At 38.0% G+C, this 18,831-nt stretch overlaps 1 protein-coding gene across 1 annotated transcript in view; it reads right to left on the reverse strand.

Annotated features, from left to right (window-relative positions):
- Nucleotides 1-3,429: 3,429 nt before the first annotated feature.
- Nucleotides 3,430-18,831, reverse strand: part of hao1 (hydroxyacid oxidase (glycolate oxidase) 1) — a 15,517-nt gene continuing 115 nt past the window's right edge. Inside the window, exons 1-8 of the mRNA XM_079633492.1 lie at nucleotides 18,779-18,831; nucleotides 13,393-13,544; nucleotides 12,290-12,545; nucleotides 9,726-9,901; nucleotides 6,325-6,416; nucleotides 5,253-5,411; nucleotides 5,103-5,172; nucleotides 3,430-3,928 (exon numbers count right to left, since the gene is read on the reverse strand). The exon at nucleotides 18,779-18,831 is cut by the window's right edge and continues 115 nt beyond it. Of these exons, the coding sequence (XP_079489618.1) occupies nucleotides 3,861-3,928; nucleotides 5,103-5,172; nucleotides 5,253-5,411; nucleotides 6,325-6,416; nucleotides 9,726-9,901; nucleotides 12,290-12,545; nucleotides 13,393-13,544; nucleotides 18,779-18,831 (1,026 nt within the window). The 3' untranslated portion in view covers nucleotides 3,430-3,860. The remainder of the gene's footprint in view (nucleotides 3,929-5,102; nucleotides 5,173-5,252; nucleotides 5,412-6,324; nucleotides 6,417-9,725; nucleotides 9,902-12,289; nucleotides 12,546-13,392; nucleotides 13,545-18,778) is intronic.

Below are 18,831 nucleotides of genomic sequence, written 5' to 3' on the forward strand. Positions count from 1 at the left end.
GCCAATAAGCTCCCTGCTCAACCTTCAAATATTTGTCAGCATTTGCTGTGGCAGTGTAGCGTGCTTTTAGTAACCCACTACCATCCCCAGCTCCACCTGTATAGATTAGCAGTAGCAAATCCCATACTTGCTCTGTAGAAGCAGCAATAACAGCAGGATAAATAATAATCATTATCATTAGCAGCAGCAATAATCATCTGCAGCATCAATAATACGCAGCAGCATCAATAATACGCAGCAGCAGCAATAACAGCAGCAGCAATAATCATCATCTGCAGCAGCAATAATACGCAGCAGCAGCAATAACAGCAGCAGCAATAATCATCATCTGCAGCAGCAATAATACGCAGCAGCAGCAATAACAGCAGCAGCAATAATCATCATCTGCAACAGCAATAATACGCAGCAGCAGCAATAACAGCAGCAGCAGCAATAATCATCAGCAGCAATAACAGCAGCAGCAGCAGCAATAATCATCATCTGCAGCATCAATAATACGCAGCAGCAGCAATAACAGCAGCAGCAGCAGCAATAATCATCATCTGCAGCATCAATAATACGCAGCAGCAGCAATAACAGCAGCAGCAATAATCATCATCTGCAGCAGCAATAATACGCAGCAGCAGCAGCAGCAGCAGCAATAATCATCATCTGCAGCAGCAATAATACGCAGCAGCAGCAATAACAGCAGCAGCAGCAGCAATAATCATCAGCAGCAATAACAGCAGCAGCAATAATCATCATCTGCAGCAGCAATAATACGCAGCAGCAGCAATAACAGCAGCAGCAGCAATAATCATCAGCAGCAATAACAGCAGCAGCAGCAGCAATAATCATCAGCAGCAATAACAGCAGCAGCAATAATCATCATCTGCAGCAGCAATAATACGCAGCAGCAATAACAGCAGCAGCAGCAGCAATAATCATCAGCAGCAATAACAGCAGCAGCAATAACAGCAGCAGCAATAATCATCAGCAGCAATAACAGCAGCAGCAATAATCATCATCTGCAGCAGCAATAATACGCAGCAGCAGCAATAACAGCAGCAGCAGCAGCAATAATCATCAGCAGCAATAACAGCAGCAGCAATAATCATCAGCAGCAATAACAGCAGCAGCAATAATCATCATCTGCAGCAGCAATAATACGCAGCAGCAGCAATAACAGCAGCAGCAATAATCATCATCTGCAGCAGCAATAATCATCAGCAGCAGTAGTGTAGCAGATCTATTTCGCCAAGACAAAACATATCATTATCATACTGATTACCACGCCAAACACTCCAAGAGTTGCCATGACAGAAATAATATTATAGTATTCATTAATATTTTGAAATTGAATTTATTTTTCATTTAAGTTAATAAATAAATTTAAATAATTTTTTATAGTTTTAGGTTTAGTTAAACACAACAACACTGCACTGGAAATGTAAGGTCAAGTTTAGAGCATTGTATTGTGGGATGCATTATCCCAAACGTGCTTTGGTTGTATATGCACATTTTTCACATATTAGATATTATATTCCCACAATACTACAGCACAATGAATATGATAGGTATTGTAGTTTGCCGTTCTGAGTGTCTGTGTGCAGGGCTGGTGTAATGAGAGGACAACGTTTCTTCTCTCTCTAGATGAGCCACTTTTGTTTTCTTCACTTTGGTTTGTGTGTTTGAACAAGTGCCCTCCTCTGGTCAGACAAAAGCGCCTTGTTAGGCAAAACCTCTGCTAACTTTTATGGGTGATGCGGTCTTGGTGCTATTTGCAAACGCTCAAACAAATTAGAATAACAGCTGTGTGATGCGGGCGCTTTTCGGTTAGATTCTTCAGTGTTTCAAAATGATATCCTTCAATGCAGCGGTATTTCTGCGGTGTGCAGGCGAGGTTATATCCAGATAACTGGTGACCTGCTGTGTCTGCACTAGTGATCGGACAGCTTCAGATGCATTATTCAAGACCAGATCACTTTAAACCAATGTTCTAATGTTACGTTTTGGTCATAACTCGTAGAGAACCTTGCCAGAACGTTAGGCAAAGTTTTGAGAAAATTCCCTGTTAGCTAGGCAATAATAAAAAAAAGTATTTGGATGCTTGGGTCACACATAAAAATGTGTAAATGTCATTGCTTTGGATAACAATGCTTTGAATAAAGCAATAGGCAAAAATGTCATGCATATGCAAATTGTTTTCAATGTTGGGTAATTTCTTCAACAAAGTAATTATTTTTTATTTATTTTTATTATTTGGTAATTACTAATTACCATCTCTAAAAGGTATTGAATTAATTATTACTAATATTCAATCTCAACCAGTTGAACAATACAAGGGCACTGTAAAAAACAAAAACTATTTATTTTAAATTAAAAAAGCAAGTTACCTTGTTGCCTTAATTTTTAGTTTGTTGTAATACATTTTTTTAGTTAATACAATGAAGAAGAATGGTTTAATAAACAGAAACTCAAAATAGTATGTTATCTTCACACATTAGTTATTGAAGTTGATTTGACAAAAGATAAAAAGTTGTGATAAAAAATCATGAAAATATTTTTTTTTTTACAGTGGGAACCGCTCTTTTAATTATTTCAAATAAATAAAATAAAATTGCATAAATTATTCTTGAACTGACCCAAGTATACTTCAAGGGAGAAGGTTGCATATATTTGACGTTAACATTTTATGTTAAATCCACCATTGTTTTATATAGAAGTGTTCAGTCAGTCATATTGCAGACAAACTTTACTTTTTCAAGGGATAAGTTATTAAATTACAGTGCATTACTCCCAATACGGCTTGATTTTATTTATTTTTATCTAATGCAAAACATGATGAAATTGTCCAAATACTTTTTTGGGGCCACTATATTGATCATCTAAGTGTCTAGGGAGCAAGCAAACAATGCAACACCTCCTGAAAGCTGCTAAACGGTGTGTTGTGTTTGTCAGCAGGAGTTCACTTCCCCTCTCTGGCCCCTGCAGAAGTAGGCGTCTCAAACTAAGTGTTAGGTGCTAATGAACAGAGTCCTGACAAAGTTTGTTTTCCTGTGGAGAGTCAATGCACATAATGGCTTCATTCAGGTCCTGTGGTTCAGCCATGGAAAGAGCCAGTAAAGAAATCCCATGCCTTGTGTGTGACCTTTCTGAACCTCTCACAAACCTATTTGCCTTTCGGGCCCCGTGGAGGGACTACATGCATATTCATGAGCAAGTCTCTACAGTGACCGCACAGCAGGGAACCTGTTTACAGCAAATTGACTATTACTGTAATTAAATAGAGGAATGTAAATGACAAGTACAGTGTGGTGATAATAATATCAGTTCTGAATTCCTGTGCATGCAAGAAAAAAGCATTCACATGAATCATGAAATCACTTGCATTAGTTAAATAGTCTATATATGTAAGAATTTTAAACCAAATGAAAATGAAAAATCTTTCCTTGGCAACTTGCTGAATTTTTATTTCAAGTGCATAAATGTTTGTTTATGGTTTTAGTTTTTAACTAGAAAAACCCTGTTTTTAAAGTGAAATATTCCTTTAAATATCCCCTTCGTTCTGTTCCCAGTGTCCGGACGGTGAAGAAAATAGTCCCTGTGCAGATTGGAAGAGTTACAAAACTGGTTTGGGTTACTAAACATTGCATGCCTGGAGTAAACAGGAAGGATTACTGCTGTCATGCACGGCAGGGTTGTACAAACCACATGCTTTTGATGCATTTATTCAAAACTTTACACAAATGACTTACACAAATGTTTTATTCATGATGCTAAATCTGTCGTTCCCGAATCCTCTGGGTTCATTTGAATTACACAAGTCGGTCCAGTCACTGGCACACATGAAATCCCCCAGCATGCAACAGTTCTGCTCATTAGATCCTCGAAATGAACTCAGATCTTCTCAAAAGGGATCTATTGACTTCCTTCAGTGAGCGACACCCTGCCAGAGGACAACACACTGTAAAAACAACATCATGCCAAATACAAGCACACTGATTCATCTGAATGCATGTAATATATATATATATATATATATATATATATATATATATATATATATATATATATATATATATATATATATATATATATATAATATTGTGTATATATATAGCATTTTAAATATTTGTATAAAGTATTTTATGTAGTTCAGTACTGTTTCTACTTTATTGTAATTTTTCTTTTAAAAATATTTTATTTTAAATTAATTCAAATAATTTAATTTTATTATTTTGTGTTATTGTATTTAATTTTTTTATTGTATTGTATTTAATTTGTGTTTTATTTTAATTTTATTGTGTTTATTTTATTATTTAATTTTATTGTTTTTTGTATTAATTTAATTTCTTTTATTGTTTTATTTTATTTTATTGTTTATATTATTATTTTATTATTTTATTTTATTGTTTATATTATTATTTTATTTTATTGTTTATTTATTTATTTATTGTGTTGTGTTGTATTTTGCTTTGTTCACCCATGCACACTAGAGTGCGGATCGGGCCGAATTTTTCTGTCCGAGCCCGGCCCGCGTCCGACAGAGCAGTAACCGAACCCGACCCGAGCCCGACAGGCATAAAGATATTTATGTCCGAGCCCGACCCGAGACCGGCAGTTAAAATCCCATTTTTTTCTCATACTAATGACAATTGTACGTTTGTTTGTGTGGAAAGCCCGCTTTTATTAAGCAACTGTAGGAAGTCAATCGGAAATGTCAACAGAATGAGCGCATCAGCGCGCGGAGCAACAAGCGTTCTTGACACAGGCGCGCGCACATTATGCACGTGTTTCGTTGTCACGGCTACATAAACAAATGTCCGCACACAGGAAGACGGATGTTATGTTAATATTTTACATGTATTTTAATCACAAAAACGATCGTTTGCATCAAGTGAAAGCATCAGACACATTGGCTACCTACATAATAAGCCGTTTTAAATTTAAAATGTTCAATGCCTTATCGCGCTGATGTGACCGAGCCCGACCCGAACCCGAACATCATTTCTAAATATCTGTCCGAACCCGGCCCGGCCCGTCGGGTACCGGCGGGTCCCGTCGGGCTCGGGTCGGGTATCCATCCTCTAATGCACACACTAATGCTCAAACCAAAATACCTGTAAGTGCCAGTGCAAGGTGCAGTTCCTCTCGCAGTAACTCCAGGACATCCGTAACTCCTTTGTCCCCCTGCACACAGAGATATTGATGTCCTGTTAGATATTAGGAATAACGTGCTTGTCCAGTAATTCCATATGTACATGTTTTACCTCACAGGCAAGCGCCCACAGGACGGGTCTTCCTACAAAAACAGCCTTTGCTCCCAGCGCCAGAGCCTTCAGCACATCTGTGCCCTTACGAACCCCTCCATCCATGAAGACGTCCAGCTTTCCTTCCACAGCCTCCACAACCTCAGGCAGAGCGTCAATCTGCACTGACACACACCAGCACGTTACTGTGTGTTACTGACCAGAGTCTGCACTTTCATTCTCAGGTGTACACTACTGGTCAAAAGCTTGAAATAATCATGATTTTTAATCTCTTCTGCTCACCAAAGCTGTATTTATTTGATCAAAAATACAGTGAAAACAGTAATATTGTGAAAAATTATTACAATTTGAAAGAACTGTTTTCTATGCAAATGTATTGTAAAGTGTAATTTATTCCTGTGATCAAAGCTGAATTTTCAGCATCATTACTCATTCCACATAACATGATCTTTCAGAAATCAGTATAATATGAGGATTTGATGATCAAGAAACATTACACTACCATTCAAAAGAAAGAAAGAAAGAAAGAAAGAAAGAAAGAAAGAAAGAAAGAAAGAAAGAAAGAAAGAAAGAAAGAAAGAAAAGAATCATCCAACACATCCAGTGCTTCTTGTCTTACACTCTAAAAAATTCTGGGTTGTTTTAACCCAATTTTGGGTCAAATATGGACAAACCCAAATGTTGGATCAAAAATGCAATTTAAAAATGTAACCCAATGGCTGGGTTTGTCCATATTTGACCCAAAATTGGGTTAAAACAACTCAGCATTTTTTAGAGTGTATATGTAACCAGAACCGGTGTCACAGAAAGCTCTAGAAGATAGATCTTCAGTAGATCAACTCCGCACTAATTATAGATCATATAAAACCCCAGGATCAGATACACCACCTCTGCATCTATATTCAGAAATCTCATAAAACTTGAGCTTGCATCCAAACCTTTGTTTGGCGTGCACTTTGGTGAACCCGTGACTGTATCTCACACTATCAAAGATGCCATTTAAAGGCCACAGAGGGCAGTTTGCAGAGAGCACTTGTGGGTTGGAGGTCTGGTTTCTTCAATAGACACTTACGGTGGCTGGGACGCCATCGAGTTGTCTTGCTCCGTGGTTTGACACCAGTATCCCATCCACCCCATACTTCAGAGCTTCTCTGGCGTCTTCCGCTGAAACACATTCACCATGAGCACAACATTAATCTCTGTGCTTCTTCTAAAGCAGTTCTGCGCTTGCTCATTCTCACTCTAAAAAATGCTGGGTTGTTTCAACCCAATTTTGGGTCAAATATGGACAAACCCAAACGTTGGGTTAAAAATATAATTTAAAAATTTAACCCAACGGCTGGGTTTGTCCATATTTGACCCAAAATTGGGTTGAAACATGAAATGCAATGCTATCTTTATCTGCATTTAAAGAGGAACTATTATGCCTTTTGGTTTTTGGGCTCTAGAAGAGGTTGTTATGCTTAAATATCCAAAAAACATTATTTTCCTCACATTCGCCATTGTTGCAGCTCCTCTGGAGTGTGTTTCCCATAAAACAATGTAACTCGCTGCTTAACTATCAGTATGATGCATTGTTGAAGAAATCAACTCACGACTGTTTCCCGAAACGGTATTGTCACAAACTGGTCGTTGAACCACGTTGGTTAATGACGTCACACATAACTCAATTAACTCATAATAACTCAGTAATAACTAGTAATAACTCATTTTAATGAATCTGTTTGAGATTTAATTAATGCTAGATGTTTCGCTATAAATTACAGACACGGCATCTGAAGATTATTTCAAAATTTTCTTAGTTATTTTGCTTTATTTTCAGATTCAATCATAGTCTCGTTCTTGTGTACTAGAGCTCGTTCACACATGCGCACTCTTCAAAAACAACTCTTCAAATCTCTTGACAAACTAAAAGACGTAAATGACAAATGTATGTATTCTAAATTAAAGACACAGATTGCACTGAATGTCAGATTGCTTATTTGGCTCAAGATCAGGATTTATTGAGTCCACATGTCATGCAAACTAGAAACTGCTTCTAACCGCAGGTCGACGCTGTCGTTACAAACACACAACTTTGCGAATGTTCGTTGGAACGATGGTTTCTGGAAACACAGACTCGTTGAACTGCTGATAACAACAGAACTTGCGACCATAGTTGGCTAACGATGCTTTCGGGAAACACACCCGTTTACTTCCTGTCTCTATGAAGCCCCTCCTTCTGAAAAGCACACTGTGCTCTGATTGGTCGGCTGGATCAGTGTGTTGTGATTGGTCGAGTGCTTCGAGTGTGTTTGGGAAATGTCCCGCCCCTTACCATAACCGCCAGTTTAACACACTACTAACTAACTCAACCAGGCCCCGCCCCTTTATTCTGCGTATTAATTATTTAAATGAGGAATATTGTGACGTGTTCGTTCCCGGAAGAAACTCAAGACTACAATGGAGGCGTTTCAGGAGTTCAGAAACACTGACACTGATATAGAGAAGAACTCAACAGCAACATTACACACTAGAGAAAGAGGAACATGGAGAAAAGCAGAATAGTCACGGTTACTATTGCATTTATTCATTTATTATACGCCAGTTTTTTCACTGGAAAGTATCTTAAAAAAACTGGACTGTACAGTAATTTAAGTCTGTTCTGTTCGGAAAAGTCCCAAAAATGATTAAATAGCGCTTTCCTTTAAGCCGAGGCCAAGAGGAAAGGATGCACTTTTCAAGGAAAATGATGTTCCACACATGAGCTAAAATAACTAATGGCGTTCCCCATTTACCATTGGCGTTCCCCCCAAACGATCCCTGAGTTTGTCAGGGAATACATTCATATCTTTCGGTCTGTGCTGAAATTAAAATACTTTTTTTTTGTGCTCGCTTTTTTCTTTACAGAATGTGCCATTTCCAGAGCCAGAGAGAAGATTAAAGTTTATCTGAAGACACAATAACAGCAGTAAAGCTTGTAGACGTTTGCGAGATAACCTCACCGCTCACGGTCTGGCTGCCTCTTCCTCCCGAGAGATAAATGACACGCTATCTTTAATTAGCGGCCCCTCGCTGACAGACGGGGTCAACGGCCGCTTGCTTTTGATTATATTATGCAAATAGCTCGCTCTATATCAGTGACGGTGGACATTCCACACTCTTAGAAAGAAAGGTTCTAGTTAGAACCAGAAAGTCAGAACTTTTTAGAAAACATCAATGGTGTTTATAAATTGATCATAAAAACTTAAAATGCAACATCAAGAATGTTTTTCATTTCAAAAGAACCATATAACTAACTCAAGTTGTTTTTGAAAAGAAGATGCTTTCTTGAATTGAACAATTGAATAACCTTTATTTAGCAGGACACATGTGAGAGAGACGTTTTGGACTGGAGAACTGGACTTTTGTAGCTTTTAGTTCGTGTCTGTAAGTTTTGAGGTCAACTAGTGAACGTTTTCACATTTTAAATATATAATGTTTGCATAACATGCCTTTATCTGGTTGTTTTTTGCAGGCACTTCACTGCCCTTAAAACTGCAAACATCTGCAAGTCCAAAACTGCAAACATCTCTTAACTCAACTTATTTATTTGTATTTATTTGTATTTATTTATTTTATTATTTATTTTCATCATTTTATTTTTATTTATTATACTTTATTTGTTTTAATTTAGTTTAATTCAACATTTGTTATTTATTTATTTTTACTGTATTTTTGTTGTTGTTTTTTATTTTGTTTTTACTTTAATATATTATTTTTAGTTGTTTCATTTAGCTTTTTTAGTATACATTTGTTATCTTACCCGTAATATTTATTATTTTATTTATTTGTTTACTTAATTATTTGCATTTTTATTATTTGAAATGTATTTCATTTAATTTATTATATTACATTTGTATTATTATTGTTTAAAAAGTATTTAATTGTATTTATTATATTACATTTTTATTATAATTATTTACTTTGTTTTATTTAATTTTATTTAAAAATTAACATTTACTCTACATCTTTGTTTGGTTGTCTCAAAAGCTCACTTTAATTTGATTCAAAATCAGATCTTTAAGGTGATGATACACAGGGCAACTTTTTAAGCAATGTTTATTTTATTTATTTATTTATTTGAAAAACAAAAAGGACAATACATATTAATGAACATTTTCACAAATCTAAATATGTCAGATTATAGCCTTAGGCTAACAATGTTGCTGGGCAATCTTGCCGAGCGATTGTTGCTTGGGCACTTTTCCATTGAAAATAGGCAATACATTTCTATCTGGATCACTTAGATCGGTCGTGGGCCCTGTGTCTCATCTGGTTCCCCGTTGACGGCAACATTGCCCAAAAAGTTGCCCTGTGTATCATCACCTTTAGACGTGATGTTATAGCGCATTGGAAGCCTGTCTGAATCCAGTTTTCTTCCTGTGAAGTCACTGGACAGCTCTCGGACACACAGCCATAGTAGATGACCCAAAACAAAAGAGGATCCCTGACCTGTCAAAACGCCCTTGACCACCACCGGCAGGGAGGTCAGTCTCTTCAGCCAGGCGATGTCGTCCCACTTCACCGTGGCATCGATGGCCTGAGTCACGTACACCGCCAGGCCGCTGTCCTCCCCATAACCCTCTTTTGAGGAGAACGCTAAATCAGGGGATTGGAAATTGGCCATCCTGTGGGAAAAAAAATGAGAGTGCAAAATGGAATTAGTCCTGTGAGTGTTGTTTTTGGTCAGTGTATGAAAACTGAGCTGGGGTTTTATCCAAACACGGGCGCTCGCGCTCAATGGCACCTTGTTGCCGCTGGTGCGCTTTGATTTGTGGGGTCTCCGGGAGGGTTGAGATGAAGTTCATGTTGTGTCGCTGCTGATGGAAACGGAGGCACTTGTGCTGAAATATACCGTGGGGCCGTGATGCTTTTTTGGATTTCTAATTGCCGTAATTCTTCTCGTGGGATCCGGAGCAGGAAGGCTTTACTTTCATGAGGGCCTTTTTATAGCGGGCCGCTGTTGGCATATATCTGTAGAACTGCTGATATCTGAATGTTTCTCCACATAAAGAGTATAATGTGTTGAGTGTTGACGGAGCTGAAGCGGTGAGTATTAATCCCCATGAGCGGCGTGATCGACTGTACGGCGGCAGTAAACGCTTCCCGTGTTCAAGAGAGAGAGATTTCTGTTTCCATAAATACATAAAGCTCTTCAGTGAGCGCTTTGGTTTTCGAGGTACAACAAATCAGTAAAATAATATGTCTACGAGTGAGAGAAAACTGAGGCTTTGTTTATAGAGAAACCTCAGAGGAATGGTAAAAATAGTTGATGTGATCAGTCTTGTGACTTTTCTTTATCATGCCCCTGAAGAAAAATCCAGCATGTTGGTTCTTATCGGTTTCCCAATAAGTCTGGTTTGAGTTAGATATTTGCTGCTATAAAAATTGGGTGTGATGTCATGCACATTTGAGTGATGTGTTGTGGGTGGTTTCCAGGGTGTTGCTATGTGGTTTCTATGTGTTCTGAGTGAGTGTGAGCCTCTTGTGTGATTGCTAAACTGTTGCAAAGTGATTTCCAGAGTGTTGCTATGTGGTTTCTAGGTATTCTGAGTGGCTTTGACCTTGTAATGTGATTGCTAAGCTGTTGCCAAGGGGTTTCTAGGGTGTTGCTATGTGGTTTCTGTGTGTTCTGAGTGGTTGAGTGGTTGAGAGCTTGTTATACTGTATGATTGCTAAGCTGTTGCCAAATGGTTTCCAGGGTGTCGCTATGTAGTTTCTAGGTGTTCTGAGTGGCTGTGAGCTTATGTGATTGCTAAGCTGTTGCCAAGTGGTTTCCAGGGTGTTGCTATGTGGTTTCTAGGTATTCTGAGTGGCCGTGAGCTTGTTATGTGATTGTTAAGCTGTTGCCAAGGGGTTTCCAGGGTGTTGCTATGTGGTTTCTCTGTGTTCTGAGTGGTTGTGAGCTTGTTATACTGTATGATTGCTAAGCTGTTGCCAAGTGGTTTCCAGGGTGTTGCTATGTGGTTTCTCTGTGTTCTGAGTGGTTGTGAGCTTGTTATACTGTATGATTGTTAAGCTGTTGCCAAGGGGTTTCCAGGGTGTTGCTATGTGGTTTCTCTGTGTTCTGAGTGGTTGTGAGCTTGTTATACTGTATGATTGCTAAGCTGTTGCCAAGTGGTTTCCAGGGTGTTGCTATGTGGTTTCAAGGTGTTCTGAGTGGCCATGAGCTTGTTATGTGATTGTTCAGCTGTTGCCAAGTGGTTTCCAGGGTGTTGCTATGTGGTTTCTAGGTATTCTGAGTGGCTTTGACCTTGTAATGTGATTGCTAAGCTGTTGCCAAAAGGTTTCCAGGGTGTCGCTATGTGGTTTCAAGGTGTTCCGAGTGGCCGTGAGGTTGTTATGTGATTGTTAAGTTGTTGCCAAGTGGTTTCCAGGGTGTTGCTATGTGGTTTCTAGGTGCTCTAAGTGGCTGTTAGCTTGTTATTTGCTTGCTAAGCTGTTACCAAGTGGTTTCCAGGGTGTTGCTATGTGGTTTCTAGGTGTTCTCAGTGGCCGTGAGCTTGTTATGTGATTGCTAAACTGTTACCAAGTGGTTTCCAGGGTGTTGCTATGTGGTTTCTAGGTGTTCTGAGTGGCCGTGAGCTTGTTATGTGCTTGCTAAGCTGTTACCAAGTGGTTTCCAGGGTGTTGCTATGTGGTTTCTAGGTGTTCTGAGTGGCCGTGAGCTTGTAATGTGATTGCTAAATTGTTGCCAAGTGGTTGATATGATCATAGAAAAAAGATCAGAGTAAGCAAATATGCAATGATAATATGTCCTGTCATACGATGCTGTTAAAATTGCAAAAATCACTTGTTCCTTGATATAGATACACATAAGGACATCAGAAACCTCCAGAACAGCAGAGAGAGTGACTCTCTAATCAGCAGGTGTTGATTGGTGAAGAGATGCAGTCAGATTATTACTGTTGAAGAATTCATAGTGTTGGTGAGTTTACACACACACACACACACACACACACACACACACACAGCTGGCACACACGCGCGTCACGTGTGGTTGTCTCTGCGTTTACCTCAAATGAGAGGGCAGCTTAAATCGGTTGCGCACGTCATCACGTCGCCTGCCAAGATAAGGTGTGTCCACTGTGACAAAGATCCCCTTATACCCAGCGTCCTCTGCCCTCCTGACCAGAGACTGAGTCAGCGCTCGGTCTTTATAAATGTACAGCTGCATCCAGCGCACGGCTCCAGGTGAGGCCTCCGCGACCTCCTCGATGGTGGAGGTGGACCAGGAGCTCAACATCATCCCCGTGTCCGAGGACAGGCAGGCTGAGGACAGGTCAGAACAGAACACCATGTGATCCATCATGCCGGATCTGCTCAGAGATCATGTAGATCCCTCACAAAGTGTCACGCTAACAAGTGTCAGCCGGAGCACTACAGTTAGGAGAATTATTACTTCAGGACAACTGGGCTAGTCTATATTCACTGCTACTGACGCTAACATACGTGTGGAAGCTCATGTCTGCCACAGAAGAAGAAAATACATGCACAATTATGACGTATAAGGTTTAAATTATAAGTGTTTATAGTGTCTACATTGTATCTCATAATGAACTTTATGCACAGCTGCACTACTTCCTGAACTTTAGCCAGCTCCTTTGTTTCCTGTCTGCCATTATTGGACAAACTGATTAATCCAGGTGTGTCTGATTATTGGTGTTGGTCAGGCACACCTGGATGAATCAATACTCATAATTTTGACTTTTTCTCACAATACTCATAATTTTAACTTTACATCTCAAAATGATCAATTAGTTTAATCATTTTAACTTTTTATGCCATCATTTTGAGTTTGTCTCATAATTATGAATTAGTGTTGTAATTTTGACTTTGTTATAGTTATAATTGTCATAATAGTCTGTCATAATTTCAATATTTTATCTCATAAATTATGATTTTGTATGTCATAATTTTTTGTGGGGCAGAAATGGGCTTCCATATATGGCCACACAAAACTACAGTATTAGCTCATACTATGGTGAATGTTTCTCATGACTGTAAGGGATAATAGAGTGTGATTGGGAGCAGGAGATCATGCAGGATATAGGACGGACTGATAACGCCACCATGTGGTTGCTTATAGTAATTGCATGTGATGTCAAATAGACCTGACCTCTGGCAGTGGCCGTCTCTCCGTCGGGATGTGCCATCCTCTGCATGGCTGTTGCTGCCACACAGATGGGCATACTGACCCTCTGACCCAGGACTGTGGTGGACATGTCCACTGAGGACACGTCTCTGAGCACACGAGGGTAAAGACGCCACCTGCAGGACACCACACACAACTCATACTTCACAAATTACAACTGTAGATCATACCGGGGCTAGTTGTCACAAAATGGCATAATTACACTAAAAAATGTTGGGTTGTATCAACACATGTTTGGGTCAAATATGGACAAACCCAACTGGTGGGTTTAAAATGTTAACGTTGGGTTTGTCCATTTGACCCAAACATGTGTTGATACAACCCAGCATTTTTTAGTGTATGAAATAAAAAGTTAGAATAATGAGCAAAAGTGAATTCTGAGATTTAAAATATATGTGAAATTATGATATTCATTCAAAATTATGAGATTAAAAAGTTGATGATTATAGTATATGGGTATATAGTGGTATGTAGTATAGTATATTCTATATTATTGAGCATCTTATACTATATGATGAAGAGAAAAATTACTTTTCAATCCAGTAATGTCTCTTAGGTGAATTTCTATAGACACAATCCTTGACAAAAAAAAGCTATTGAACATTTCTGTTATTTTACATTAGTCATTTAGTAGACGCCCGCTAGTTATTGGTCAGGGAAAAAAAGAAAATGTTAATTAAACTGTTAATTTAACATATTTACCCCTGCCACGGGGCATGTTGTCACATTATAGGGGTTATGGAAAACTGTTGATAAATAAAATTCAATCTGAAGTGAAATGGTTATATCTCTTTAAAAAAAAAAATTTTATGATGTGTATTTTGAGTCACCAAAAAGGTCAAAACTAACCCAAATCCACAACATGAATTTTGTTTTAAATATTTTTATAATTTTAAATCTTTTTGTCATAATTTTTTTCTCAAAATGTAACCTTTATATAATTATGAATTAGTTTGACATAATTTTGACTTGACCTCATAATTAAGACTTTTTGATGTTGTGATAGTGTATTTTTTTGTTTCTGAAATAAATTATTTTTAAAGAAACGGTCAGTTTGTTGTAATCAAAATGATATAATTTGGAAAGTTGGGAAAAACTGTTTGTTTTTTGTTTGTTTGTTTGTTTATCTATCTCTTCTTGGTCCACAACACGAATTTCAAATATATTCCAGGTAATATTTCAGCTCAATATGTTCAATAAAACAATTATGAAACTCAACTACATCCAGATTGTGGGAACTGTGTTTATAAATAGATCAAATGTTTGCTTATTTCGTCCTGTGCACCGTATTACCGTATTCACCCTTGACTTTTAATATTTGTGTTGATGTCGTGACTCGTCTGACCACAGCTCGCTTAACTTTCACAACGTGTGTCTGTAACCCTGAAGGACGTCTTGTTTGCACATTTTATAAATATGTATATATGACTAATATAAAGTGTCATTATTCATCTGGACAGTGCAGTAAGTCGCTGAGGTCAGCTCACCCACACCAGCGCTTCAGGCCAAGATAAACACACACCATTATAACTGGCCCACACTGCTCTAAAATTACCACAACTTTCAGGAAAAGTGAAATACTGTTCAACATTATGATCTCGAACTATCACAGACTGACTGTTTACTCGATGAACAGCCAGAGTTTTGCATGTCATAATTATGTCATACTAAGTCATAATTACGAGATTGTGTCATAATGATGACACAACATTTTTTTATTTTGTTTTGAATATTTGTATCATTTTAAAACTTTTTGTCAAAAATAATTCTCAAAATCTAATATAATAATGTAATATACTAATAATATTTAATATATTTTCTCATAATTTATATAATTAGTAATTAGTTTGTCATAATTTTGACTTTACCTCATAATTAAGACATTTGATGAGACCTATGTCCTGATATTGTATTGTTTTGGTCATAATTTAGACTTTTTATCTAATTTAATCTAATTTGAATCTCTTTTCATCTCATAATTTCTGAGATAAATGATTTTTTAAGGAAACGGTCAGTTTGTTGTCATGGTTTGTGTCTGTACAGAGATTGACTTTTAAACTAAAATCCTCCCTGAGAGACATTGACTGTGACAACTAGCCCCAGTCTCACTTATTAGATTTCTTTGTATCAGATAATAATTGGGTCTTTTGATTATGCATTTGTTGTTCATTTAGCAGACACTTTCTTGTCTCGATGAGCTTGGACTATGTTTGTATTTCTCCGGGAGAAACGGCGTTTACATGTTTGAACCTTCAACCATTGGGTCACAAGACCAGCGTCCGGTTGCACGAAACCTCACGTTCACAAAACCCTGAGTGGTAAATAGTTTACATTTATAACTAACGTTGTCTTTTGTGCAGTCAGGCCTTATATACAGTGCATTATTAGTTACATAAACACTTGTTAGTACAGAGTATCAGATGCATTATGTGCGATTGAACAGTGACATAGTTATCTTTAGTAAGATTCATGGAAGTTGATCTTTAAACATCATTTAGTAAAACATTGTGTTGATCTGACATTTAAATTATTGATCTGTTCTTAAAGGGATAGTTGACCCAAAAATTAAAAAATTGATGGTTGACTGACATAGTATGATAAAGTAAAAAAGAGCAATACATTAGAAGAAAAATGTGCTTAGTCAATTGAAAAACATGCTTTTAGAAATAGGCTTTACTTGAGTTAAAATAGAGTTTGGTGTTAGATTGATGGGCCGTTTACACGTCACTATTTCAACTAAAAACTTTTTTTATGCCTTTTTGATGTGTTTTGGGGGCCTAAAAATAAAAACTTTTGAAAACAGGTTTGAAAATGCATGTTTTTGAAAATGCCTTTATCGTCACTGTGTGAACTACAAAAACATGAATTTGTGAAAACGGTGTCTGAATCCGAAATCGCCATTTGTAGTGGTGTCCGAAACCATAGTGGATAGTGCACTTATTCAATCCCACAATGCACTGTAATAATGAGTGTACAGCCGATGTACGCTCAACGGCTGTACGAATTCGCTCACTCGTTTTCGTTCACTCCTTCAAGTGAACTGTATTAGTGGATTAACATGTTGTGTTTTGTATAGTCACCGTGTATACAAATAACAAGGTCACATGAGACACCGCCATCTTCTAACCGTAGAAGGCGAAGCACTGCTACTTCTAGTTCCCTGTGTGTATACGGTTAGAAGATGTCTGTGTCTCATGTGACCTTGTTACTATACTATACAAATCACAACATGTAAATAGGAAAATGTTTTGTCACTTATTGTGAGCAGTATGCTAGCTGGAGCCATTTACCTCCAGTCTTTGTGCTTAGCTAGGCTAACGGTGGGTCAGACAGAGTTACCGCACACACGGAGATGAGAAGGGTATGTGTGGACTTATATAACTCTGGGGGATACGGGGAATAAGCTAAAGTCACAAAAAGTCGGCGTGTTCCTTTGAGATAGGGAATAGTGAATGAGAATAGGGGGCAAATTTTGTACATGCGTATTAAGCGTTCAGTCTAGAGGCGCGTATTGTGTCTTTACAGAGTGACATCGCCAACTACTGGCCTGGCATTAACAATACAGCGTTTGTAGTCGTTCTCGTGGATCCGTGTGAACAGGGATCATTTTAATAACGGTGTTGTCTGTATGCGAAACTTTTCAAAAACACAAAGGGAAAAACTATGAAAAATATACACAAAAAATATGAAAACGTACACTTACTTTCACTCAAAAACTTTTACATTTTACAAATAATTACAAAGGAACAGCAAATAACACATGGGGCCCTATCTTGCACCCAGCGCAATTGACTTTGAACACTGACGCATGTATCATTCCTATTCTGCACCCGCGCACAGCGGACTTTTCCCTCCACAGACGCACGTCGGTAAATTAGGAAATGAACTTGCACTCGCGGGGGCGGTTCAGCGAAAAGAGGAGTGTGTTCCGGTGCAAAACTTCCATGGTGCTATTTTCCAGTTTTAGAAAACAATTCCGCCACTGACCAGGAGAAAAACAGTCTAAAGACAGTGGCGCGTTGCGCGTTAGTGATGTGGTATTTTAAGGGCGCGTTCTTGGCCATAATGTTAACGCGCATCCACTTTGATTCTCTAATATAAACAGACGCAGCAGTTTTCATTTTTGCAAATCATACATTATTACAAGGAAAAAATATTAACACACGAGGGAAATCATTGTTGTGTCCGTGAAGATGTGAAAAAGATCTATCTAGATAAAAAAATAAAAAAATCTAGATTAGGCTACACATTTACTACCCAAAATATACGCCTGTTTAACCGAAGCTAATTTGGGTGGGTTTCTCCCATCATCCCCAATGTCACTTCTCTGTGTTTTACGGCCCTGACGAGAACGTCGGTCTCCTCGGCTGTGAACCGCTCCTGGCGTGCGCCGGCAAATCCGCCGTTATAATAGCAATCCGCCGTTATAATAGCAATCCGCCGTTATAATAGCAATCCGCCGTTATAATAGCAATCCGCCGTTATAATAGCGATCCGCCGTTATAATAGCAATCCGCCGTTATAATAGCAATCCGCCGTTATAATAGCGATCCGCCGTGGAACAAGCGCGCCGGCTCTTAAAGGGAATAAGAGAGGACGCTCTGATTGGTTTATTTCACGTTACGCCCAAACCACACCTATGAGTAATGCAGCGACTTCAGACCAACACATTTTAGATTTGCGTCGGGCGCAAGAGTCGTTTATCCCGCCGGGAAAATAGCAACAGCGCCGGGATCCGCAAAGTTACTTGCGCTTTGCGCTTTGACACTTGCGTTTCAGAGCGTTACAATAGAGCCCATTGAGTTAAACATGAAATATTGAAGTGGAAAAACTTAAATAGTATTTTCTTGTAAAACATGCTTCAATAATCATTGCTTCACTTACAAATTAGAAAAAAAAAAATTATAGCGTATGACCTGGACATGTTTTTGTGATTCACACTTACAGGTGAAACTAGAAAAATTATAATATGGTGCAAAAGTTCATTTATTTCAGTAATTCAACTTAAAAGGTGAAACTAATATATTATATAGACTCATTACATGCAAAGTGAGATATTTCAAGCCTTTATTTGTTATAATTTTGATGATTATGGCTTACAGCTTATGAAAACCCCAAATTCAAAATTAGAATATTGTGAAAAGGTTTTCATAATCATCAAAATTATAACAAATAAAGGCTTAAAATATCTCACTTTGCATGTAATGAGTCTATAATATTAGTTTCACCTTTTAAGTTGAATTACTGAAATAAATGAACTTTTGCACCATATTATAATTTTTCCAGTTTCACAAATCTGTAATCATAGCTTGTAAAATCAAATGACACTTCTATGACAGTGATCTCGTACCTGGCGAACGCGGCTACATTATCACGCAGAGTCTCCTGCTCGTCGGCTCCTGA

Source organism: Phoxinus phoxinus (genome assembly GCF_949152265.1).
Source record: "Phoxinus phoxinus genome assembly, chromosome: 13".
In the NCBI taxonomy this organism is placed as follows: Eukaryota; Metazoa; Chordata; class Actinopteri; order Cypriniformes; family Leuciscidae; genus Phoxinus; species Phoxinus phoxinus.